The sequence below is a fragment of the Lichenostomus cassidix genome, chromosome 4 (genome assembly GCF_008360975.1).
Source record: "Lichenostomus cassidix isolate B80296 chromosome 4, HeHo_3.0, whole genome shotgun sequence".
In the NCBI taxonomy this organism is placed as follows: domain Eukaryota; kingdom Metazoa; phylum Chordata; class Aves; order Passeriformes; family Meliphagidae; genus Lichenostomus; species Lichenostomus cassidix.
Window position 1 is genome coordinate 12898376 of NC_139484.1, and position 27720 is coordinate 12926095.

The 27720-nt window shown below is 41.0% G+C and overlaps 1 protein-coding gene across 1 annotated transcript; it reads right to left on the reverse strand.

The window, feature by feature from the left end:
- Nucleotides 1–164: 164 nt before the first annotated feature.
- MTTP (microsomal triglyceride transfer protein) lies at nucleotides 165–27546 on the reverse strand. Its single transcript, XM_085057949.1, has 18 exons — nucleotides 27376–27546; nucleotides 22922–23109; nucleotides 22193–22336; nucleotides 20097–20204; nucleotides 19229–19345; nucleotides 17791–17930; nucleotides 16750–16900; nucleotides 13232–13389; nucleotides 12195–12363; nucleotides 11502–11609; nucleotides 10305–10517; nucleotides 9068–9279; nucleotides 8352–8449; nucleotides 8129–8250; nucleotides 7126–7353; nucleotides 3195–3319; nucleotides 2677–2847; nucleotides 165–1776 (listed from the first exon to the last, which is right to left on the reverse strand). The coding sequence occupies exons 1-18, from the start codon at nucleotides 27434–27436 to the stop codon at nucleotides 1608–1610; spliced, it is 2682 nt and encodes an 893-aa protein (XP_084914075.1). The 5' UTR covers nucleotides 27437–27546; the 3' UTR covers nucleotides 165–1607.
- Between the last annotated feature and the right edge of the window lie 174 nt (nucleotides 27547–27720).

The window sequence follows — 27720 nt, forward strand, 5'->3', positions numbered from 1 at the left end:
CTGATCAGAGAGGGAGCCCAGGACAAGTGAGTGTCCAACTTAAGTTATTGCTTGATATCATGAAGGGCAGTAAAATGGTTCCTCTTACCCCAATCAACAGCATTCCTTCCCCAAGGAGAGGCTTTCCCTACCCAGAAAGTAACAGACAGTAAGACTGGAAACAATTTCTTCACACTGTATTTTTACCTGTTTTATTTAGGCTTTGACTAGAAATGTGCCAGCATTTTCAGGAAAGACAACAAGCAGACTATTTCATCCCACTGACAGTTTGATTTTTGCAGAATTCTGCACTCTTGGTTTTTTACAACACAAAATAATTTGGATTTTTTTCTTAATCTTGTAATAATTTTTTTTTGTACGACAATCTATGAGTTTTTCCTGTCTGCTTTTGGGGTTTTTTTTTGAAAAAGCAACTGTTTTTGACTTTTTATTTTACTTTTTTTGTGACCAGCACTTGCCCACCATGTCTATAAAAATTAAATCAGATGCATCAGAGATCAGCTGAGCTGGGATGAGGTATATTCTTTTTTTAATTCAAAGTGTTGATATAAATGTAAAACTTTTTTTTTCCCCACTGCTTGAAGGGTGTAAGTAATTTTAATCAGAGGACTTGTCTGAGTAGTGATTACTTTTCTGCATTGAAATACAAGCTTAACTTACCTAGAAGAAAGTGTTCTGCCTCTGCACAGGCTTTGCTAGACTCTTCATTCAAAATCTATTTCTTTCAAGACCCTTTCCTTCATCATAGTTTAAAATTGCCTTAGTGGGTGCTCATTTTCTGAAATACACCTGCATTGATACTACACACAGGGACACAAATTTTTAGGAGGCAGTCTTGGTGAGCAACCACTATTGGCTTAACTCTGCTCCTCCTTCTGGTAACTAGAGAAATTATACCATTGATTTCAATGGGAACAGAATTAAGGCAACTGTAAGTTCTTCTGGAAACACTACCCCTCACTGTTAATCAACTGTATTTAACTACAGCAGTTAATAAAAAAACTCCAAAAGATAAATAATAATAATTGAGCTCTGCTTAAAAAATGCAAAATCCTTTAAAATCATGTAAAATAAAACCTGTTTTTTTGTAAACAGGCAAAAACCAGGCAATTAGTAAGCAGGAATTCATGGTCCTATCTAGATGTTAATTGTACTTGAATATTTGAATGGGGATTGGTCATAGGCCTAAAACACCTGAATACTTTAAAATATATTCATAAATAATCATACTTTAGACATCATAATTGTTCTTCCTGCATGTCAAAAACACAGACTTCTGTATTCCCCAGGAAAGAAAAACACAGAATTACTCTTGCTTTCGGCACAAAAAAGTAAAAATGAAGAACAAGCACCACCCTTAAGGGAGTGCATGGAACGCTACCAAATTGGTCTTTATTTGCCTTAAGTTTTTTTTTTTTACAAAAGTTTTAAATACAGGTTAATATGTAAACACTGTGCACGCACTGAGAGTCTGATCCTGGCCCATTGAAATCAATGGCAAATTTCCCATGAACTGCAGCAGTGCAAGATCAAGCTCCATGTTGGCAAGGTACGTACAGCCCTAAGTCATTGAGGGATTCAGGAAAGCAGGAGCTCAGGTCCTCCTTTCAAAACCAGCCGCCAGCAGAGTCAGACTTCGCGCCAAAAACCCTCTTGCACATGTTGGAGTTTTCCTGGTGGAGAGGGTATTCATTGCCTGCCAGCATGGCTGCTTTCCCTTTCCTGGCGGTGTAGCGCCTGCCAGAGGGGAGGCTTTCGTACTTGGTCACATGAGCCCTGCAAAGACACAGCACCGGGGTCTGGCATTAGCAGGGTTATGCAGAACTGGCATCCTGTTACAAACACCTTGCAGGCAGAGATGGCACTTCCACTGTGTGCAGATATAATCAGCAGGTGTTTTAGTAGCTGCAGAATAACAGATACTGTTTTCATATGATTTCCTGAAGATCCTCAAGTTCTTTGATTCCTCTCAGGTTTTTACCATCTTTTGGATGAGAAAAACCTGAATGGAAATCTGGCACAGGAACTGCAAATGTTACCTTCTTAGGTCTTAGCAAACAGGGATTAGGAGAGAGTAGTAAACCCAGTAAACCCAATTCAATTACTATTTGTTGGCTACTGAAAACCATCTTTTTAACCTTATTGCACAGTTGTTTACCTTTCAGGAAAGCCGGTGCCTTAATAAAATATGATAGAACAAAATGACTGCAAGAGCTTAACAGACCAGGTGCTTTTGTTGACTAGTAAATAGCAGATGATGAAGAAAACTTTCCACTTCAGCTCATACATGGCTTTGCACTCCTCTCTCCACAGTGTAATAGAGCACTACTGCTGGCAAAGTCTCAGGTCACCATCAGAGCTGATTGTACATGAGGGGACTGCTGTCCTGCCACTTGAGTTAGTTCACTTGCAAAGCCAAATTTAAAAATTGGTCTAAAATGCACATTCAGAGCTGATCAGTTGTGATCTTCAAAACGTTTCTTTCGGAATCTCAGGGGTGAGGGACAGGGAAGAATGGGATAGCAGATAGGTCAGTGTGTGTAACAGCCTGAATCACACCTGATTGTGTTAGGCTGAAATTTGGCCTCAGTGGTGAAACCCTTGTGGCTGTGAAAACCAAAAGTTCAGCAGCTGGCTGGAAGGACACATGAGAAAGTATGTTCTCATAGTTCTTACCTCAATGGAGACTCCACTCTGTCCATCTGCATACAGACTAAAAATGGGTACTGTGAAAACTGCACTGTGGAGATGAAGTCTAAAGCTGTTTCTGCTTCCAAAGTGCTTTCCATACCAGTTTTTATAAAGAAGGAATCCACCTCAGTGTTACCAGCTATAAACACGGCTACCCTACAAAAAAATTCAGGCATTACAATTATTTCAAAACACATTAAAAAAGAAAAAATTGAATAACAAACAGTCCTACCATATAGACATTAAAACTGCCCTTAAAGGAGCCTGTTCTTCAGGTAAAGGTAAATAAATTCAGATGAGAGCAATGGGAACTGGTACAATCCAGGTGAAAAGGAAAAGAGAAATACAAATGTCCTCCCATGCACTACTTGAATCTATTTATTTAATTGCCTAATTCTAACTCATCTACAAGGTCTTTTCCATTTAAATTCTTCTTACTGGGTCTACCATGGCTCAGGAGTCTGAGCTGTCTACAGCTCCAGCACATGCTGGGAGTAACTCACCGGTTCTTGACGTTGGTTTTGGATTCCCGGTACCACAGGCTGAACTCCATCCCTCCAGAGATGTCGATGGCTAATCCACCCAGAAACTCTGCACTGGCTGTCGGCCCAGACTGCAGCTGGATCTCCTGGAGCCATGAGAAAGCACAGGTTACTGACTGCAGACCTCAGAGGTTTCCTTATTCTCTTTGGTACTGCACGCACACCACTTGTCATTTTGCAGGAAAAAAAAGGAATAGAGGGCTTTTCTGAAAGGGTGGACAAAACATCCTGATGCACCTCCCTCCCTCAAAAATGGGATGAAGCTACAGCAAGGTACCTTGCATCCCTACCCTCTCCCCTGTGTGCTAGCTGGCATAATTTCTACAGGGAGTACCACTGTAGGGAATATCATGTCTCCAAGAGCTACCACACAAGCCCCTCATAGGCTGTGATGGCAGTACAGCTAAATCAGATTAAACTCATTGCTGGAAGCCCAGCACAGGTGCAGTGCAGTGTGACTTCAGCAGCCTTGTACTGGCAGTAGGATGCTGCCACTTGTGCCATGGATAGTGGCTCCAAGCCCACCATATGACAGGAATTATGTCTTCAGTGGCTGGGTGGCCAAACCCATCGGCCAATGCACCTTAATCACCACTGTGAATTTGCATTTAATGCATTTTCCATTAAATATCAAATGTGCTTATGGCATCATGAAACCTGTAAGGCTGGACTGGAAACATATCACATAAAGACCATTTCAGAAGTGGTAATATTGCTCAGGGACATGGCAGTTCATTACTTTTAAGGTTTGATATACAGCCAAGATTTTAAGGTTCACCCAGCTTGGCAATCTAGCTCTCTTTGTACAGTTGTCCTGTGTCCCTAAGAACTAGTGGATTAATTCACCATTTAAAAAGAAAAATTTATTTGGGAAAAACTTATTTTGATCATGTGCATTACATACAGGACACCTCTTCCCATCTCACAGATGGTTTTCTCCATCCTCCCAGGTTTCTGTGCCTGTGCTATTCTCAGCACCTGTAATGTTGCAGGTGTTTATAGGACATGTGGGAATGTGAATTTCCTCCCCCTTTTTGATGTCCAGGCACCCTAGAAGCCTCTATTCTCTTCTTAGCTATTCAGTAGTCCAGTGGCTCCAACTAATGCTATCCCAAGATTTAAGAAAGAAGCAGAGAGTCACTCTAGCTTCCTAATACCTACAGCAAGGAGCAACATTGGCGAAGGTTTTTGCTCAGAACATTGAACTTTTCCCACTGTACTCAAAGACTTGGATAATTATGGTAGCTGTACATGGTTACTTCACCTTTTATGGTAAGTTAACTATCCCTGAAATTATTTCCTTGACAGAACCAGCTTGGCAGAGCCATCTTGGCAGTCAGTTGCTGCTAAAGCAGGCTTGAGATTTAAAGAATGCAGTGGGCTGGCTGTGACTTATAAATCCAGCATGACCCCAGCAAGTGTGGTCATATGATGCTCTGATTTCTTATTTTCACCCGAGTTAAAACATGGATTGGGATTGTGGTTTTTCTGAAATCAAAGGGAGTTTTTATACTGACTGCAAAGGGGTATAAAATACTTCCCTTGTTGGTCTGTTTAGGTGTGGAGATAAAACTAATTTTATTTCATTTTACTTTGTTTTTAATTGGGACGGAATTGGTGGGTAGCTGCTAATGAGTAAGGAGGTAACAGTATACATGCTGGCAGAGACATGTACACACAACCAGAGGAGCAGATATTTTTAGATGCATTGTCAAATTGCACCCAAGAATATTAAAGTAGGCTGGGTTTGCAAAGGCTGCACGGTTCAAGGCTTAAATGCTACCTAGAATTAAGTTGTATTTGTCACTGAAACCAGCAAAGAAGCTAAGGAGCACTTGTCTTGTGTTTTACTAGCTCATCTATTTCCTTATTTATAGCTCAGCCCTGTCCTTCGTCTCATGTGCAAATCCAATCCAGGCTGATGGGAGGTGTAAATCACAGGGACCCAGCCTCCTCAGGAGAAGTATTTTCCTTTCCCTTCCTATTTTAAGCTTTGTGTCTCATTGGCAGTGGAAAATGTGATCCAAAAGATCAGAATCAGTCATTTGTTATGTTTAAAATGCTGAAACAAGCAACGTTTCAATAAAAAAATGTCTTTATGTACTGCACTGTAACGCAACCTTACTGTAATGCAATGCAGGAGTGGCTGCAACAGGCACTTCTCTGGGAACTGGCTACCTTCCGCTGGGGTCTGGCTTTCAAGTGGCTTCTCTGACCTATTAATACAGTATTTAATTTCCCTGGGCTTCTGGCAGGTGTGTTGCCTAGGAGAACTATTAACACTGCTGAACTTTAATGCAGGTGACTTAGGAGTCTCGAAAACAGTTTTATGAGAGCTGTTTATTTTATAGAGGGAATATAACTTCTGGATGGTTACTCTTAAGCCCTCAAACAACACCATAGCCACACGGAAGTGCCAAAACCATGTTGATGTGTGTTGAACTGGAGCGTAGCTGTAAGACCATTCTTAGATGGGCTGTGCTTAAAAGGCAGCTCAGCCTGAAGCTGTGTTCAACAGTGCTTTAAACTATTCCTGCCCTTGTGAGGTGCAACACTGCTGCCCAGGATTCCAGAGAGTCAGTGACTGACTGAAAACACTACACCCTGATATTGTTAAAAACGGCACACAGTCCCAGCCCTGGCTGCCCCAGACTTTTGAGAAGTTCTCCAAACACAGGGAGTGGAGAATTTGCTGGCTGACAGAGCTCTAGGGGTTCTCAGCCAGCTGATTCGGCCAGAATATGTCTGGAGCTTGGTGCATGCACAGCAGTTGGAAATATTTAGTTCTCTAAATGCTCCCTATGCTCAGGACTAGACATGATTATCTTTCTCACCTCTGCGGTCTGTTTGTTAAATAGGTCACGGTAAAGTTTTTGCCCATAATCTGCATGTGAACTGTAAAGCACTGTTGGAATGAGCTTTAGTTAGCCAAACTGGGCACCACTTGGGAAGTCCTCTGGACTTAAAATACCACTAGAACAAGCTGAGCTGGGATCTGGATGGGGAAACCTGTCATGTGCAGAGGGTGTTTTTGTGTAATTTTGAGTAGAGTGGATTGTCTCATCATCTGCTTTTGTCATTTTCCTTTGCCAAGAATTAAAAGGGAAAAGTAAAAGTAAAGTTTGAGACTGAAGATGTTTCATGAGCTGAGTACAGCTGTTAAATCCACAGGTTCTAAGGAGATCTCTGTTTGGGAAGAGCAAAAATATCAAACCAAGTGCTGACCCTGCACTTTGAGAAAGATGTCTAAATTATTAGTCCTCCAATAACACACTATGTAGCCAGTTATATTTATATGTGAATCTATTCAAGCACAAAATTAGCAAATAATTTGAGGTGACAGTTGCATAAAAACTGCGTAATCCTCATTTTAATTCCTCATTTTGTCTAGAAATAAACAGCTGAAAATTGGACCTCTTAGCATTGTTCTTTGAAGCATAGTTATTTGGGAAAGTTTGAGTGACTCATTCACCTGACAGTTATTGCCCAACTGGACGCAAGGTCCCTGGCCAACTTGAGAAGAGGAAAACTCAGGTGGTCACATGGGACAATACTGTATTACAAGAAACTGTTGGGAGGGGAGGTCATAGCTGAGAGCAATGTGAGTTTTCAACAGGAAACTCAGTTGGATTTGCTTTGATTCAGTGTCACTTCGCTTTCTAGAAGATCTGTTCTCACCTTTGTTCTAGGTTGCTTTTTGTGCAATTTCGTTCTGATTTTTAATACCCATGACTTTTCTATTGGTCCCTTAGTAAGAGTAGCCTGTGTAACACTGGTCAGGTTTATCAGCATTGAAAAGAAAGGAAATAAGGTGTCCTACAGTAGCAGTGTGGGGGAGGAACCATCTGTGCTTAAGAGACAGAAAAAGAAGCAAACAGTGTGCTGTTAGTACCTGTAAGTAATCTGTCAGGAGAACAAGTCCTTTCACCACGTTCATGGCATCCCCAGTTGCCGAGAGCATTTTAGACATCAAATCGCCATACCCTTGGAAAAATGTCACTGGTCTGAGCTGGAAATCAAACAGAATGGCTGACATGCCAGCAAAGGAGTCCAGGTTTTCCTCGCCTTCATCAGGAGTTGCAGCTATAATGGACTCCAGACCCTGGGCTTCAATCACCACCTACAAAGAAACAGTGATACAGAATCAGTGAAAAAATCCTGCCTGACTCAGACTATTAACAACCCTATATATTTTCTTAATGTCTAACAACCTAATTGTAATTTACATAGTTGTAGTGGAAAAGTTATGAGGTTAAGACTTAATGGAGCTAGGTAGAGCACCTAGAAAAATGAGAAATAAAATAATCTCATGCCATGTTTTTGCCCTTTAGGTGCAGAGCAGGATTTACCCACACGCAGATTACAATCCTGAGACTACTCTTCTTTCAAATGAATTTTCTTTTATTCATATGGCTATTTTTCATGGACAATTGAGAGGAAAAGCCAGAGATGTTCCACTGCACAATTTTTGTCCTCCATAAATTTAGGAGAATTATAATACTGAAGGTTCTTGCCAATGTTAGGAAAAGTCTAAAACACAGACATCTTATTTAAATCTCTTTGATTTGTACATTTGATCTACTCCTTGAATTTCCGTTCTATGACATACCTGAGCTAGGACCTGATTTCACAAACCCACACAGCTTTGATCTGGATGAACCAGATAAACAGCACAGGCTTTATACAGACACAGACCTTGATGTATGATGCAGAACAAAACACCTGTTTTGTTTATGGCAACCATATGCCACATTGTGGGGTTTTCCCCTGTCATTGGCTTGTTCTCTGCCCAGTGCAGCAAACCTTATGGTCTTAAGCATTAGCTGGATTGATTCAGAAGCTGTAAGAAGAGGAGCACACATTGGCTTAGTTACTATGTACAGAGTGGCAGTTACCTGGAGGGCATGAAGTTCAGCATTTCTGTCAAAAACACGGATGTTCATGTTACTTCTCCTTAAAATGCCAGAGCCTGAGTAGAGGATGTCCAGGCTGTATGTGGATGACACATCAGGACCACCTTAAATAAAAAAGAAAGAAGGTACCTGTGACTAAACTAGTGGATTAATCAAATGTTTGGGAACACGAAGAGGGTTCAAAGGCAGTTTCATGGTTACATACGTGTGATATATCCAGTGTAGGCAGAGGAGGAGCCCATCTTGGAGAAGCGATCGTAGTTATGGACACGCATGTCCTTCAGAACTTGCCGAATTGTTTTGCTGTGGTATTTCAAAACAAACAAAACCACTGAGATGCAAAAATGTCACACTACCAAGAGCATTACTTTTCAGTAGAAAGATCAAATTTGAGAGAAGGTGAATTTCCCAGTAGGAAAGAGGGTCTTCAAAACCCTTACCTTTTCCCACTAAAAATCTGCCCTAACTCAGAGTCTCTTTTTCAATTTCAGGTACTTCCCACAGTCATAGGAAGAAAGGCAAGCAAAGGTCTTCCTTGAAAATTAATGGTTTTGAGAAGAAGAGATACATTGATTATTTTCATTTTCATGCTGTGATGTTTAAAATTTCTCCACATCACTGGTCCTTAAAATATAAAAGCAAGGGACCCACTGAGAGAATTAAGACCAACAGATGACATTTGATGACACAGTAATGCAAGTCAGATGCCTAATTTTTTTTTTTATACCTGTGAAAATGTGAATAGCTGTTAAAATTACTACATTGAAATTAGGGGATTTATTTTGAAATAACAATACAAGGGATGTAAAAATCAGATAACCTTTTATACTCTCCATAAGTTTTAGCAATTCATGAGAACCTGTGTGTTCTTTGTAAAGAAGTATGGAAGGGCTGTATTTATTTACACTGAACTTAACGTACCTTGAAGGCATTTCAAAGTGCAGTATATCTTGGATCATGGAGAGCATGTACTTGTTCATTTCCATAGGCAGTTCCCCAATGGAGAGCAGGATGTTTTTCACTTCCATGTAGGATGGGTTACTGTTTAAGATGATGGCAGCTGCTGTGGTTCGCACTGTCTTTTCGTGGACTTTGCGAGTCTGGTGGTATATCCTGTTCATTGTTTCCTTCACCTGGTCAGGAAGCACATTATTCACTCAATGCTCATGCAGATAACTGGGCAAAGTACAGGTTGGAATCTCGTTTATAATATCAGCTTAAATTAGCTTAAGTTAGCTCCATAGCTAAGGCTAATACATAAGGATATATTTTCAGCATCATGTTTTTCATGGTCCTTTTGGAATGTTGAGACATGTATAGCTCAGTGACCACAAGGACAAGTGGGACATCTGTTATGTTCTCTCAGCCACAGACCAAATACAGCCTTACACACTGGTTTTCAAAGCGAGGCTGTAAGTAAGTAGCAACACTAAGAACGAATTAATGTGGCAGAGCTAAAAGAGAGGTTTTCTTGACTGTTAAGGAAATATGTACTTTAAAATCAAGAATCTTATGATTTTAATTTTCTAGATAGTGCCTGTGGTGGCCTTGTGTCCCTGAGAAGATTGTGACACATCTTTGTTAAACGTGAGTACATGAAAAGCCACATAGCCCCACTGACAGAATGACCTCCAGCATGTTCACTGCAGAGCAGCACCCTGACAGCCTCAGTCCTGGTGGCCAGCAGTAGGTATGAAATGGAATGCAGGGTAATGCAGCAGAGGCAGGACCTCATGTCCTACTATTTTCTATGTCTTTTCTTACACTTGAGGGCGGCAGGGGAAGATGCAGCTATTTTACCCTTCCCTTACTTTGTGTGTTCTCCCTGACTATGTGAAAGCACAAGAAATAACAGGGGTTGCACAGGTGCCCAAGTGCTCCCTCTTGTGAGGGGAGCCCAGTTTTCCCTGCAGACTGCATGGCATATTTGGTGGCTCTGTGTGACCCTGCAGCCAAGGGCTGACTGGCACGTGTCCACCAGACCATTCCTTCCCTTCAGCAGGTTCACTGCACCACACAGCTTGGTGCCATCAGCAAACTTACTGAGATTGTGCTCAACCTCACTGTCCATGTTGCTGATGACAAGAAATTAACTCTGTTAATTTATCCTTTAATACAGTCTCTTGCACTTCTTTTCTTGGGCAGTGTACTTTCTTACCTCTTTGGTGAGAAAAGAAGGATCATATCTCTGCAAGGCAGTGGCAGCAAGGCTGCTGATAGGCCCTTCTCCTGACTCAGCATACTTCAGAAGCACTGGAATTGCTTCGGGAAGGAGCGCGTTCTTCAGTGCCAGCAGGTACATCTGCACATTGTCATCCTTCTTGGCCTTCTCCAGTCTATTTAGAATCATCCTTTTGGCTTCCATAACAGCCTAAGGAAACCAACAGCACATTAAATAGTGATCATAAACCTACCTTTTTTGCCTTGCAGGAGTAGAAGGGGCAGGGCTGGGTTCTAGCTTATTTTTGTTGCACAGGGTTAGCAAAGGTGTCATTTGTCAGCTGTATGTTGATGGCTTCTTTCAGGCATAACCAAAGTGACTGCAGCCACAGTGACACCTGATCCATAATTTTATCACTTGCCAGCTGCTCCTGCCTTGATTGAGGGACTTCACAGGTCTTCCTTGTGGGGCCAACATGTCCCCACAAAAAAGAAAAAGGCAAATGAAGTGTTCTTCAGTGCCTCATAACATGTTATAAAAGTACTAGGCAATTAACAAGGGAAATTAAAAGGGATTCCTAGGGCCCATTCAGGTGCTCTGTATCTTTTAAGTGGTATGGTGCAGTGCTGAAGATCCAGACAGATCCAGCAGCCTTGTCTGATCATTCTCATCCTCTAAAAGCAGCATCTGCTCAGTTCACACTCAAAGTAATAGTCTTCCTCCTGAGTTCTTCTATGCATGTTTGGGGCACAGCTGAGTACTTGAACTAACGAATTTTCTTCACAGAGGTGAAATAACCCTAGGTGATTGCAAATAATAAACAGATCCTGAGTTTGCCAATGTTTCTCTTGACGACATGCAAAGCTTTTGGACAAAGGAACACAAGTACTTCTGCTGACAGATTCAGCAGTCAGAAAAAAATCTCTCAGACAACGGAAAACTGGAAGAAATCCCTAGAAATGGGAAGAGACAAGATTAAAGCCTATATCTGACAAAGTGGATGTCATTAATTTAAAAAATACAATCCTCTTTCTATCCAAAACAGAAGTGGAGACATAGGAGTGGAGACATTATCAAACACAAGTAGAAGAATCTCCTTCCCATATCTTTCGTGCTCTCCCAGTAATGTCAGCAGGGATCACTCACATGTGTTGCAGACCAGAATTTGAGCAGCAGTGACCATCAGATACTCACTGGAAGCTTGCAGCCTCCCTTGTCACAGAATTTTCTGATGAGTGCTCCCATGACAATGACAAGAGTTTCTCTGATTTCTTCACTAGCGACATCCCCCTTGAACTTCTCCTGTCATGCAAAAGCAAAGCTGTTTAGTGTCTCAGTGTAAATATGATGAGCCACACTCTGCAGTGGGTCCAATAGGCTCCCTCATTTTCTGTGAACATTAATGCAATGCAAGGGCAGTGATTACCACAATGGCCTGGACTCAGGCTAAGCACAGCAGTGCTCTATCATTACATCTATATTACATATAATAACTCACTGCCATTTTCAACTTGAGTTACATTCAGTGTCTCAAACAGTGGATTCATTTGGAAAAAAAATAAAGGATTTACAGTCCTGGTTACAGGACTTTCATAAAGCAACAATCAAACAATCCTCAAATTATTTTCCCAACATTCAGTATTATGTTTCTTTTCCAAGTGGTAGACTTTGGTAACATTTTACAAAGTAAATATATTTTCAATCTAGACCTAGGAACGTTTGTTGTTTGCAGGCTCTATGTTAATGGCACACTTAAAGGAAACCCTGGAAGGCATACAGAAAGGAAAATTAGAAACAGCAACAGTTGTTTCTTCTTCCCTTCCCCTTTGACTGGGATGAGGCATAAGAGTATTAGCTCTGTTGTATTTGCTTTGTCCTTTGACTCACAATTAAAGATTTCAGGAGCGTTTCACTGGGGTGAGAAGCAAATCCACAGGCATACAGGAATCGCTCCTGCAGGATAAAAGTGTTTGCATCCTTAAAGTCAAGGAACTCCAGCATGGCCTCCAGCGACTCTGGTGTCTGAGCAGAGGTTACAGCATCCACTACCTGTGGACTACAAAGAAGTGGAAATTAAATTAACGCATCACCGCAATGACCCAGAAAATACTGAAACAACTGCAGCATATTGAAAGAAAGAAGCCAATGTGCTGAAAGAACTCCTCATTGCAAGTAAGAGAATATTTTACTCTTGTTGGAAAAAAACGTGTCCCTGAACATTTTGACTTCAAACTGGTACTTGAACTCATATCCATGGATAGTATTTGAATTTATGCTAATAGGAGACCAAAAGAAGTGTTAAAAAACCAAACCATCACAAGTGTATTAAAGTTTACAGGGCAAGGCTGTAAATGTAAAAAAGTATTATAGCACTGCATACACAATGGCACATAGAGAAAAGGCTTCTATGCTACCTGAGAGACTCTCAGGTTTATCTCTATTGCTAGCAACTTCTACAATTTGTTTAAAGGATCATGACCATATGACTCAGAAATGCTTTTCAACTCTCAAGTCTCGGTGTGCATGCTGCTCACAACCAAACTCTAATACTAGGACAATACCCAGGCATCAACCTTCCCCTTCTTTGTCGTATTTCCAGTTGAAGGAAACAAATGGGAAGTGAAGAACAAGTTACAGGGTGTTTCAGAACAAGCAGCTGGTTTGAGAACCTTCAGCTAAACGACAAAGCATGTTGGCCTTCCACTTTAGATATAACCCTGGTGGCTGAAGGGTGTGCTGAAAATTTATTATATTACAGGAACAAACACAGCATTTAAAAAAATCCTTTTCCTGCAGACAGTACTGAACACTAGGTTTGAATTGCTAGGACATCACCAGTGGAACTCAATCTCTTTGCATGCAATTTGCCCTTCTGCATTTCTCAGTAACTTAAATCTTTTAAAAGCTTGTTCATGGTAACTTACAGAAATTCTTTATTTTCAGTTCTAATAATTTTCAGAATCTCCTCTTTTGTAGCTCTTCTGATGTTCTTAATGAAGGACAAAAAGCTTTTTGCTGCATCAGCTTTGGAAAGTCTGTCAGGATGCATATGTTCTCTGATGCTCTGCCAGTGTTCAGAAAGCTGCAAAACAATTCATATTATGTCAAATCTCTCAGGTTGTGGTTTCAGTTCTCAAAATCAGACTTAGTAAATGCACATATGTAGGCCAGCTGTTGCTCAAATTAGCTGAAATCCAATAGATTGATGATCCTTTAACACAGTATTACTTAATTTATGATATCCCAGCACAAATATCTTTGAAACCTTTCAATACCTGTCTCTCTTCCAACGCTTTAGTATTTCCCTGATATTGTAAATGACCTTAAATGCAATCTCTTTTGGAATAATACAAGTTTATTTATACTGTAACTGGAATAAAGTGAATTCTCTTCTCTTGCCAATTTACTGCAATTTCTGATGAATATGGTGTTTTCCTTATGCTGCCATTTTTTCCTAAGTAGTTTGTTGTTTTTTTTAAAGTGGGAGATGCACAATCCTCAATTCACAAATTAATCATATTTTCTGAGAAGATGGTAATTTTGGCTCAGTATAAAACAGAATTAAATATCCAATAAGTAATTCCCACTTTTAATTCAGAAACTTGCATACAAAGGGATTTGTAGCTATTGTACAAAATGATAGGTAAGATAGTATTAGAACAGGTCTGATTGTTGCTCTATTTATTTCCATACCACATTTTTTACCTGAATGAGCCAACATGGCAGCAAAGCAACCATATCTGTCCTTCCAGATACACTCCCATAAGAAACCAGTGATGGTATTTTGACCTTTCCTCTCTCCCTTGCCTTTGCCTCTGTTATCTCAAATTATCGAGAACATTCCTTGGTGAAAACTCAGCTGTTCTTTGCAGCAGTCTTTACTGCAGTTTTTCTGAGTGGGAAATAACACTAGCACCCATTTGACCTTTACTAAAACACTTCCCCTCTTTGTGGATTTTCTATTGGGCAATAACACTTGAACCTGATGGCAATTAGAAGTATCATTCATCAGGACAGAGTGCAACTTCTATTGACTGTAACAAACAATAATTAGGCAACAATGATTGAGACATAGGATATTTCCTGAGGATTAATGGCCAGCTGGGAGGAGCTCATGTTCTGAGGCACAGATGGGTCTTTTAACCTCAACTGGCGATTAGTGCTTAGCACCAAGGTCAGTGTTGCTATTATAAACTGAAATTGGATAAACATATGGGGCACTTTCTATTCCCTCGCTGAAGTTGCGCCACAGTCCAGCAAAAAAATCTCTAACCTCATTACTCCTGTATTTTCTCCTGTGCAGAGCCCAGCTATATGGGCTGCTCTTAGACAGTTTAACCCATGCCCTTGAGAAAAGCAAGGTGGAAGACTCAAGCTGGAGCCATCTCAAGCAAAAGAGAGTGGAGACCAAGCCTTCCTCTTTGCAAGGTGTTCAAACTGTTCAATGGCTACCAGGAGCAGCTGCCATCTCCTGCAGTGACCCTGGCATTAAGAACACTATTTATAATTTACTTTTATGAGGGCCCTCATTCTCCTGATGTGAATGTCAGGCAGCTTGGATTTAATAACCTACAGATTCAGGCACAAGATGCATATGCTTCCACATGGCAATTCAGCAAGCCTGGACATGGACCTCTGTTTCTCTGACAGAGACATCAGAACAGAGGTCTTTTGGGTACTCTAAGAAAACTCCAGCCAAACCAAGAGGTTCTAAACTGAGCAGGAGTTGGTTTTGAATGTCAATGCCTGACAGCTGTTTACCAGCCTACAAAGGGTGCCTGCACAAGACAGAACAAACCCACCTCACTTTCAGAAGGGGCAAGAATCCATTCCAGTAGGAACCATGAGCATAAAAAAGTGTAAGATGCATGAGCTCTTCTGAAAAGATCATGCTTTATATTATCTAAACACAGAAATCTAGGTTTGTCTTAAAGTGTCAACAATTGCCATAACCTCAGACAAGTTAGTGCTGCCATCTGGGATAGTAATGGTTATTTTACCAATTTCATAAAGATTAAGCTAAGACCTGTTACAATTTAAAAAGGGCTTTGAAAATGTACAACTCTAAGGCAGAGCATGTCAGCAGGGCATTAATGTATACTATGATATATAAGTACCATATGCTATGTTGCTGCTTTGGATACAGTGTTCTGTTTATAGAGCCCATCTTTTCATAGCAGTTACTGAAAAATATAGTGAGAAAGCAGGACTTCATTCTCCTCGTGCCATTAGGTTTATAATGACATAGCTCAGTCCCCAGGCAGTGCTCTGGAATTATACCCTGTGTTTGTTATCTTGGTCTGGAAATTATAACTGTTATGACAAGCTCAGTTCCAAGTGACAAATTGGTCAGCACAAACCCTGATGGGCAGAGTCAGGGAAAAAACACCTGTCCCTACTGTTTAGGATGCCTTGATGTTACCTGCTCAGAACTCCTCCAGCACACATGCAGCATCATTTTTATATTCCCCAAACATGTGGTTTTGGTCTCCCCTGTGGCTCAATAAGCATTAGACAAGATAAATTATTATAGTATAATGCTACTTCCAAATAATTAGCACAAGTTCCAATATAGGAAGGTATTTGTGCTCATGAGGAGTATCTCTGGAGGACTAAAACTATGTGTGCTGAATAGAAGCTGTATCTTGGTTAACAAAAACAGAGAATACTGATCCTTAAATTAATGTTTCTCTTCATTCCTCAATGGTAATAGCATTAATACTGTTTGCTAACAGTCACTGTAGTATTTTATTTCGTTTATGATGAATATCATTAGTAAAACAAAAGATGATGCATTTACAGTGCTATGCCCTCAGCCTTCAGATGTCTTAAATATAAAAAAAACAAGGCAATTTTTTTTTCAGGGAAAAATGAGAACATTATTGGACTTCCCAAGAATACTAAAGCCCCATTTTACATTAATAAAATACCTATAAAATCTTTTAAACAAAAGATTCCTCGAGGTCAGATAGTAAGAAGAGGCTAGATAAACTACCAACAAATGCTAAGCCTGCCTGAAGAATGGCTAATGAACTTGAATTTTCAGGAACAGTTCAGCTTTTCCATGACAGAATTGTTCATAAACACCAGTCATCCATCTTAAAATTAATTTTGCACCCCCTTCCCCAGAGGAAATAAGCTTCTGCCAGCTCAAAGTGGCAAAGGTGAGACAAAACAAAAAGGTGTTGTATTTTCTAGCGGTCTTGAGAAATATTGCACTCAGTCTTTGACAGAGAGCAGAAAGGTTGGTACTTTTAGTGGTAGGTCTTAAGACATTCTTGTGGGGTGGAGCACGATTGCAACACTACCCTTCTCCCCACTCCAAGGTGTCTTTATACCGGTATTTTGGACCTGTCCTAGCTCTGTTTGGACAGAAACTTCCTTTTACACTTGTCCTGCTCAGCTAACCTAGCTGATATCCAGTGAGCCTGTGTTTACTTACTGAAGGGCACTTTTTGCATTCGGATTTCACTGGCTCTGCTTCCAGGGGCATGGCAACGTAATTGGGGTCCAAGGTCTTGATCACACTGGCGACTTGCTTTGCAGCAATCAGTCCCATCCCAGCCTGCACTGACTTCAGTTCCAGCCTCTGCCTGTACAGCCACAGTGGAGACACCATGAGAGTGCAACCATCAGTGCAGAGATGCAGAAATCACAACAAGAAGAAACAAAAAAAACCCTCACACACAAAAAAAAAATAGAATACAGACTTATTGAAGTCTTATATTAAAATGGTCAGAACACAGCAAGCCTATGGGTTTTTTAAGGCAACAGAAATATCTGATACAAGCAAAATTACTCCTAGAGTTATGTGCAATAAAATACCTACATGAGAGACTTTCTCAAGCATAGATTTATAGCACTTGATAAACAGCCTTCAGTAACCACATAATTCTGAAATGTTTCATATATCTCTTCTTAAAAGATTTGGAAAGTGTGATTTCCGAATGTATTTTTTCTTTCAAATATCTAACATTACTGAGATGCTTGAATCATTTATCTTGTATGAGTATCTCCAAATTTTCAGTGCTTTGGAGTCTGGAGTCTAACACAGATCTAGATTTCACTGTTGCTTGCTTTCTTTCTATGCAGTAGATTTTATTTTTTATTCTTCCAAACTCTCCCATACTAGAAATGGAAATCCATCAAAAGTATTTCTTGAGAAATGAGAAGACAGAACACCTATAGCACGAAGGGAGTTTTTGCTAATTCCAGCCATTTTCAGTCAATTTCTTATGAACTCCATTATTTATTATTTGCGGTGTGGTAGAACCCTTAATCAAAGTAGGACCTGGCACCTGGCACAGTGGGACCTGTATGTGGATACAAAAGAGACCTAAATCCTTACCTGGAGAGTTTACAGCTTTAGATCTCAATTCTTTAAAATTTACACATATAATCTGACTTGAACCACCAGTCCTGCTAATCTGACTTGAACCACCAGTCCTGCTACCATCAATAACAGTCCAATTGCCCAACTTACTTTGAAACTATTTTGGCACCTGTTTTTCGGCGGTAATTCAGAAGGAAAACAAAATTTTCTTCTGCCTTAACGGATTTAATGAAACTGTCTTCCAGCACATAAACTGTAGCAGACGTGGCTTTTGTACCAATATCCAAGATCTGAAAAGAATTAAAAAATAAAACAGAAAAAGGACTATTCAATGAACAACAAAACAGGAAAAAAGTTCCCAGTTATAAATCAGGGCAAGACTTGTAACAAAGTAGAGCCATATGAGGAAGGTGCATGTAGGCTGGCATCTCAAGCTAAGCTGTGGCTAGCACAGGTCTTTCCCATGAGAATTTTTCTCCTGTGTTTTATAAACAAAGATAAAGTTTGGATGTTATTAAAAACAGTGTCTCGAGATTTGGACAGTTCAGGCCTGGCCAATCAGGCCCAGGGGGAGGTTTCTGACTGACCAATCTCGGTGACCTCTGAAAAGTCTATATAAGTTGGAATCAAAACAATAGTTCTCTTTTTTCTTGCCACGCTGAGAATCCGGGTCTTTTTCTCTGCTAGTGGCTCAACAGCGACACTAAGCCTATAAATCAGGTTTTCAAGAATTCCCTCTGCAGTAAGAAGCCACTCACTTCTACACCGTGTGCTTCAAATTCAGTATGTACCAGGAGAAAAGACAGTGTGAGCAGGGCAGGAAGTTATGAAGCAAGCTGTAACTGAGAAAATGCCCAGTACTACATTAAGTTTAAAATATGCTTTACACAAGACAAGAAACTTTTCCAGAGAAATGTCTTGTAAATGAGATTGTCATGTTCACACTCAGGAAGCAAAGCCAGCCACCTTGTTAGATCTGTTTTGTAAACAAGGTGAAGTCTTTGTGGCAAGTGTGAAAATTGGGAACCCAGTCATAGTGTTAAGGCAGTTTATTAACAGAGAGTGTGCTGTCTTTGTACTTCTCCGAGCTGAGAAAGGTCAGTTTCAATGTGAAGAATCCCAGTGCCTTCAGCATGTGTCCAGCCTGCCCTCAGTGGCTATTTAGAAAGACATTTACTAACAGTGGAGGACCATCAGAGCCGTAGAAGGGCTTCAGTTACCTCTGTGGAACATCTCCTACATTACACCTGTGTACCAGGGAAGCCTTTGACCTTCCAGACAATCCTGACCAGCCTCCTTTCAGGAGTCAGCATCTGTCCTGGCATTTACAGCAGATGGGAGAAAGGTTACTGTTATCACTATGACTTGTGTCTGCATCAGCTGAGCCGAAGTGGTTTACACTAGAGGAGAATCCATTTCCTGTTCTCTCCATAGGAACTACATGTGACATTTGGGCTAGTAAAACTACAAAATTTACATATAGAATTTGCTTTCTCTAATGCAAGGACTTCTGAGAAGATGAGTATTAGCTACTAAGAACAGATTTTAAATAGGAAGGATAGATTTTATTTTGTTAAAGAAATCATACCCGGTTGTGGCTGGTAAATCCTTTCTTTTCTCTTTCACAGGAGTCCAGGTCTTTTATTTTAGTCACTTGATTTTGCCGCACATGGTAAGTAGTACTGCATTTCCCAGAAATGTCCACCTTGGAAAAAAGGGTTAGATTAGTACAATTTCTTGAATTCATCTTTGGTACCCCAGAACACCTTCGAAAGGTGAAGCATTTTCTCCACTGCTGGAATCCTGTACCTGAGATGCTGCGCTGTTTGGGTTTATTTAACAGTTTTGAGGATATCAGTGGTTCTAATTATCTGCTTTGGATTGGCAGGGGAACTATTCATTGGATGGCTATGAAGAAAAGCAACGTTTGTTTAAACAAAAAAAAAATTAGGAAATACCTGGCAGCTCACTCTATACTCACAAATTTGAGTTAAATTTGAGCTTAGTTCAAGGGGACAGATATAGAAATTTAACAGTGGAATGCAACTTAAATGGATGCAGCTAAACCAGTGCTAACTTTGTGTGGGTACTCTGATTTACAATGGGACTCCATTGAATTTAACTTAGGAATCAACCAACTTTAAACAGCAGTATAATCACTTTCATAGTTACCTGGTTTAAGTTGGTTTATCACCAAATTCTGCTAAATTGATATTTTAAATCAATATGTAAAAGTGATTGCACCACTGTACATTCATTACAGCAACTTGGCTTGTGTCACCAAATATTCAGAAGACTGTCTTTATGTCCCTAACCTCATATGTGACCAAAGGGCTGATTTCTGTCACAGTTCACTCCTTGTGAAGTCAGCAGGGGCCACAGGTCTGCCTTTCTGAGCAGACCAGGCTCTGCCTGTTCCTCAGGACATGATAATCTTGCCTGATACAGCACCATACCTCACTGGAAGAACCAGAGTGTAGCTGTAGCTGGAAAAGGCTAGCCAGACCTCTCTTAATGTTCTGAGTAAAACCAGGTTCATTTGGATATGAGTAGAAGGTTTTGACCTGTAGGAATAAAAAAAAAGTATATAAAAATCATTCAAAATTGTAAAACAAATCCAGTTAAATGAGAAAGGAATAGTGAGGATCTGCTCAGAAAAACTCCCTTTACATTAGGAAGCTGAATTTGGACCTGCTGCCCTTACTTATGCAAACTCCAGAGGCTGCACGGCCTGACAATAATAGTATAAGCATGTTTTGGCCTTCAGCTGAACCTAAGCACAGTTTCACTGCAGTGAGCATCTCTCCTCCTAGAATTAGAGAGAATTTAAACAAGAAATGGGAAACTTTTCATCATTTCACAGGCGACTCATTTTTTTGCATAACCCTCTGATAATTGCTCCTCACAGGGCCATAATATCTATTGCACTTTAATCACAGGTTACAAAAACTCAGTATGAATCATAGATAAATCACAGCTAGAATGACTTAAATGACGTCTCAAACATATTGCAACCTTTGCACTTCATGGGTCAACTGTTGTGCTTGAGCTTCTCCTCTGGAAACAAGACTTTGCACCTCCACTTTGCATTCAAGGTGCTTTACTTTTTCTGGAACTGTAAGTACAATCAGTGTGTTATCTCAGGGCAACCCTGGATGTTGCCAGGGACGAAAGTATCACACCACAAAGAAATCATAAAAGGAGTGTATAGACTCTACTACCCAAGAAAAAGCCCAAGTTTTTAATACTACAAATCAGCCTTGGCATGAAAGTGTGTAATGTAGTAGGAGCAGATGCATTCTGATTGTGTTCTTCTGGTACCTCTGTTCTCATTTAGGGATGTGTACAGTTTGCAGCCTGTGCTGTCCTGTTTCTTTTTATGTTGTGTAAAACTGATGACAAGGCTGAGTCTGAAAGTTACTGAGCAGGTCTGATAGCAGCTGCAATTCAGCACGCTGAGCTGGTGGCCAGGGTATGTACTCAGTGCCTATTTACAGCAGGAGGTAAAGATCCTGCTGGGATAGAGTATCACAGCCCTCACTCTGCTCTGCAGAAGGGAAAAGGGAGTGTGACCTTCAACCTTCCTCCTTTCTCACAGCCCCTCTGCCCATGCCCCACCTGCCAAGCATTGCTCGGGCTGCAGAGGGGAAAACAGGGCTCTTGGCCTAATGCCACAAGCAACAGGAGGGTGAAGGATCAGGGACAGGAGGCAGGAGCAGCCATGGCCCGAGGCTCACCACTCCCTGGCCAGAACAGTACGCTGAGTGCAAGGAGACACATAAGCAGCTCTGCAGGGAAAAAGAGGGTGAGGTGGATATATTTGAATCCCTGTCTCAGCAAAATGGGGACTCTGAGACCTACATATGGACACAGGTGCTTCTGTGGTGGGACAGTGCTTTGGTGTTCTCTCAGGCCAGGCTATAAAACCCAGGCACAAGTTGAGACACACCTGCTCTCTGACCCTTCTCTTCTGATTTTTGGAGATAGTTTCCCAGCAGGGGAAAAACCTATAAGGCTGCAGCTCTTTCAGCATCAAGCTCATTAACTTAGAACCATTGAAACTGTAGGTGACACAGAAGTAAATAAACAAACCAAAGAGCTAGAAAAAGCAGTCCTGGTAAAAGACTTGAGAAGGGTTTAAAGTGATTAACACTGCTCCTCACAGATGTGGTATAACATCCCTCAGGACAAACTGTATCTCCTTTCCTGCCTTCAGATCTTGGACAAAATCCTGCCCCTGCTGAAGTCAGTAGCACAAACCCCACACTGCAAAAGTGCATATATCCACGTGTACTACATATTTGTGGATAATCTGCTCTTTACTTCCCAACTGTGTGGTATTGTCAACCCACAACAGGCTTGGGCTGGAAAGACCCCTTGCACAGGTAAATTACAGTCTGTTCTAAACTATTGTATTTCATTAAGAATGATAGGACACAATGGCTTACTAAAATCACTGAGTGAATAGTGAACCGGCAAATTCTTCAAGTCTGTAAGAAAATATTTGTGTCATGTTTTCTCAGGGACTGAATTTTAAAAGACAGGGTCTTACTTTTCCACGGACTAGCTCAAGCACTATGGGCCTCTGTAAAGCTTCCAGATACTCCTTCCCGATGATCTTCTCCGTGCTTTTTCCTTTGAAGATGCTTTTTGCAGCTGGACGTTCATTCACATTTTCAACCTGAACATCTTTTATCTAGCAAAGTAAAAGCAGAGAAAACTAATGCAGAGAGCAGTCCAGAACTGGCCTTGGGTAGGCTAGACAGACAAAATTACATAATAAATATTCATTATCTCTTCATTTCTGGTTCTGATCATTAATCTTCCATGATTACTATGTCTCCATTTACAAAAGAAGCCAAAAAAAAAAAGTACTCTCCCCTGGGGAAATAAGCACCAGAAAATCTCACCATAAAGCTAAGTACCAAACCCAGTTTCTATACAGCAAATGTTATCATTTGTAGCTTGAACTGAGGGCTTCAGATAACATATTGCCCCTTGGTAAGTGCTTGCATACCAGTTTTTTCAAGCTATAGGTGCTGTATGAACGAATTTCAAAATATAGCAGACATTCTGAAGTTCCGGCTTATTGATGTTAAATACATACTTGTGAAATCTTATTTTACAGATATCAGCTCATCAAAGCAGCTGGGTTTAGTTGATGAGACTAGAGAATAAAAGATGTTTCATGTTCTGAAAGTGAGTTCTTTGAGATTAGATCAACAGCTGGATAAGTGCAGAAGATTGTGTATGTTTTAAGTTGTCTGATGGCTTTAATTACCGTAATTTTGATCAGCTGGTCATCATCATTGTCAGGATTTCTCCATAAGAGGTTGACATCCACACCAGAAGAAATCCGATATCCTGCACTTTTCTGCAGTGATGCTTTCACCCGATCAACATAGACTTCAGCTGAGTAAGCAAACTTATATAGCTTGTCATTATTTAGGCTTGGCCCAGTAGTGTGCCCTGTTTGGAAAGCAAAAACAAACAGTGTTTCAGGATTGAATAACTCACATAATGTACCATTTTCTCTAAGAAACACCTTTAGAAAAATTAAAAATTTAATTACAAACAGAAGATCTATGGGATTGATCCTGCTACTTTTGATTACAGAGACTGTCCCACTGAAGCAGCCGGGGCTTTTTGTGATTAAGCTGACACTGACCTCACATATTTAATGTAAGAATGGTCACAAAATCCTTTGTTTTAGCTATTCACTTGAAGACTGTCAGATTTTTTCTTCAGCTGTATTAGCATTAAAAATTAATCCAAAATTATTTGCAACTCAAAATACTGTAATTAATCATGCAATTTGTGCACTCAGCAATGTAAAATGCACTAATGTAATTTGCTGGAGCCAACAGAAATTGTTCTCTGCATGTCTTGCACATTTACTGGGAATCTTTCCATGGAGAGTTCTGCCCAAGGGTGACAAGAATGTAATGAAGACATTGAGAATGTATTTTTTATATTTAATAATTAGGCTCTTGTTCTTTAAACAAAATAATTGTCCCCATAACGGTGTCCCTGCTGTTAATTGATGCATTTTAAGGAATGTAAAAGGGTAGGGGAGGAAAAAGAAGTTGGCTGTACATAGAGTGCTCTTAACACTCTCAAAGCAAATACACATACAGTGACCTTAGGTGCTATCTGTAAGCAGCACAGTGCTAGCCTCACACACCCAAATGCTGCACCACTGAATCCACTGGGAATTTCTTCATGGAGTTCAGGAGGTACAGAGCAGAAACAACAAGTTCACAACAGAGTTAATCTAAGAAAAACAAAGTGCTGTCCTCAGGGAGATGCATCTCAGTCTTATGATAAGTGCGGGAAAGGGGCAGGGGGAAGAACAAAACTCTATCACAACATCTCAGACAAATTCTTAAGTGTGATGTAATGCAATCAGTGCCTTCAAAGTCCTCTGAAGAGATTCATTGGGCTATCTTGGATTCTCTTATATCCCTCTGTTTTATCTGAATCAAATAAATTTCAAATCACTGCATTGATAAAAAGAAAAACCAATCTTATTTCACTCTAATATTTTAAAACCCAGTTAGGTAGGTAACAGTGTAGTTGCATCATGGCTGGATGGATATATTCTGCAGTTGTCAGAGTCTAAAACCCCCATTTCATCGACCACTTCCTTCCCCTATTTACTCAGATTCCATGGCGGTGGATTAAGGTCAGCTTCCAAGAAGCTTTCCCTGAGCAAAACAGACACTCCACCAAGTTTGGTCTGCAAGTTGCATAAACTGGCAAAGCTACAGAACGAAATGGATTTATACTTTATGCCAGCTGGAGATGTGGTGCAGCGAGTTTGGTGACCCCAGCGGGAGCAGCCTGTTTGTAGGTGAGAGGCCAAAGCTGTAACTACTGATTTTTTTCCAGGGAGGCTGAAGGATTCATGTTGGCACAACGGGGCTCTTCTGGTTTTGCATGTCTTGTGTGTCTCTTTCAAAACAAAGTCCCCAAGAGGCATACAGCCCTTCCTGCAGGTTTACTGGGAATTTCCTAGCCAATTTCATTCCCCAATTCCCTGCCTTGACGCCACCTTGCCCTCAAGAGCAGAGGGTGCTCAGTGCCTGCTCAGAGATGGCTATGCCTTTCAGGGACGCCCCTGGTTCCCTGCAGCCCCTTAGAGCCAGTTGCTTCCTGGTTCAAAATGCCCTTCATTTCCAGCAGAAATTGCAGTGCAAAGGATTTAATATTGGCCGAGATTTTAGGAATACCACCCACTAGGTGCATTCTAAACACAGAGGGTGATGCAGTCCCACCTAAAGAAAAAAGTGGGGGAATAGCACATCCAAGAGAAATTATCTGGGTGCTCAGAGACAAGTCTCTTATTAGTTAAGGTGGATGTTGTGGCTTTGCTGCCTCTCTATTTTCAGTTAAAAGTACCTTACACCTACTCTCTTCCTTTCCCCACAACTGAACAGATACATATTTTTTCCCTTTTGCAAGAGTTCCTTCCCTTTTCCTCCCTTTTAGCATTTGCTTGTCCCCACATACAAAAGAGCTGTTCCATCCTAAAGGAAACAGATGAGTAAATGATGCAGCAGCTTCTTCCAAATGTCATGGAAGAAACTAATAAACGCAAAATATTCCTGGGAGCTAGAAGAATATTAGGTTCTGAAAGCTTTCACCATTTCACATATAGAAAACACTACGGGAGCCACAGCAGAAGACACCTTTAGTTGCCAGGCTGGGAAAGGGTAGGCAAGCAGTGGATCATGACAAGAGATGCAACAGGGATGAGACAGTATTGAAAGCAGTCCCAAAGAGTTAGCACTTATCTCAGTGGAGATGGGGAAGCCAAGAGAGATAATTGAATAGTGTTGTCAGGTTGGGAGGCAAGGAGGATACTGACAGATGAGAGACAGAGATATAGGGTCACTGACCAGAACCAGTATTCAAAACAGCACAACTAAATTTTCATGCCAAGTTTCATGAAGAAAACACCAGTAATATTTTAAAAGGAATATTCCAACACCTTTCTGATAGAAACTTTTCTTAACAAAAACCTCTCCTTTTAGAAGCTCTTTCCTTTGTATTCAGCACAGCACCAGATTCCTTGCTGCCTGTGCAGCCATTGACATTTCAGCTGATGGCAAGTGTCCCACCGAAGGAGAACGGAGTAAAGATGCACATACAGACTGCCATCAGCCCAGCCATGCTCTCTTGGGGTCAGAAGTGCTGCTTCCAAGGTGGAGTGCATAATACATAGTTTGACTAGTAATGTTAAGTGTCTGTCATTAAGGGTAACATGCCAAGTCTATAATTAAATCATGATACTGTATAATACAGAAGGTTATACTGCATGAGTAGAGACAGCTGTCAAGTCCTGTGCCTTTTATTAATACATATGGCATGCACAGCATGTGTGTCTCTAACTACTTGCTAGCTCTACCTTCATAAATCATATCTGCCACTGTCTGATACCAGATAGCTTTAAAAAGCAAACCCCATCCGCTTACTTGAAAACATTTTTCAAGTGGAACTGCAGTAGGAAAGTTTTATGTGTGCTGACCTACCTGAATTTAATAGAATAATATTTCAATATTTCCAAAAGGTAGCATGGTCTGATGGAAAGGTAAAACACCCATCCTAATCCCAGCTCTGACACTGAGGCCCTAAGTGGCCTTTGGGCCAGTAATTTAGCTCTCAGTCTCTGCACAAGAGAGAGATGAGATCTGGCAGAGCTGAAGAGATGACTAATTAAAGAGAAAATGCTTGCTCAGTATCCTGGGGATGTGACAAGCAAATACTATGTCACCTCAAGAAGCTTTGCTTAACTGATATTAAGGGGAAGGTGGGAAGACCAGGCACCAGCAATGTGTCACACTGGTACCTAGCCATAAACTGTACTTGGCAGTCTCATGAAATTAACTCACAGGTAAAGGCACTGCCTGCAAACTTCTCCCCTTTGTAACTCTTGTCATGAGGGTGTACAGAGGCAGGGAGGAAGGCAGGGTGCTGCTCTGTGCTTACAGTGTCCTGGATACCCTGCAGGAAGCAGGAGGTGGCATCCATGAGACCACCTCTAGAGCCCTTTCAAGTGCCTAACCCAGGATGGCATGTCCTCCCTGCGTCATGATGAAAGCATCCTCACTAAACTAAAAACTCAGTTTATGTTATAAGGTTGCTGTGCCTTTAAATTTAATGTCAGGTTGTACATGAAGAGCCACTACTAAAGACACCTTTCCTGCCTTCATACACTGGCACTGCTGAAGCCTGAGTAAAGCTCTGCTCACAGGGCTTCTGCAGACATCCAGGTTTTCAAGACTTACTACAGAGCAAGCTTCTCATGAAATTACCGGGATGCTTCTTGCTGACTTCAGTGCTAGCTGAGTCAGTGGTAACTGCTCAGAAGCTGAAACCTGGAGAGCCCTAAACACTTCCTGGCTCTGCTCCACCAGAGTACTCTGTGTTTAACTTTTAAGCATGTGAATAGCCCCTTTCAAGTCGGTGCTCCCACAGTATGTCCTGGTTAAGCAAGGTCAAGATCCCTGATCTCCTGGTCACACCACTGGCCCTGTGCACTTGAAAACATTGTCTCCTCCATCACCTCTGCTGAGAAGAATGCCACAAGCACTTAAACCTAACTACTAAATGCATCTTGTATTAGTCAAGGATGTCTGAGTAAAGCATTTCTGAGGCAAAACAGATCTGCATACACACGCTGGTTATGCCTCTGCTGAGGCAGAAGCTGAATCAAGCCCAGTACAGACCTACCTTTAACAGAGGCTGAGTAAGTGGAAATGATGCAAAGGAACAGCACAGTAAGAAGAATCATGCTGGACTCTGCCAAGCTCCTGACTGCAGCATGAAGTGTGAGAGCCTCCAAGAAGTGAGCTGAGAGTGGAGCTTGCAGAGAGAGCCACAGGCTCGGCCACACTGTTTATCTAGATGTAGTAAAGGTCAGATTCCAAATTCCACACTCAGGTACTAAGTTCATTAAAGGACTTCCAGTTAATTATTAAGAACTGAGGTAACTGGTGGTTTCTACCCCATTTTATCGATGACCTCGGCTTTCATTTTTGTATACAGAGGCCACACAGACCCATTTCTGAGCAGGGG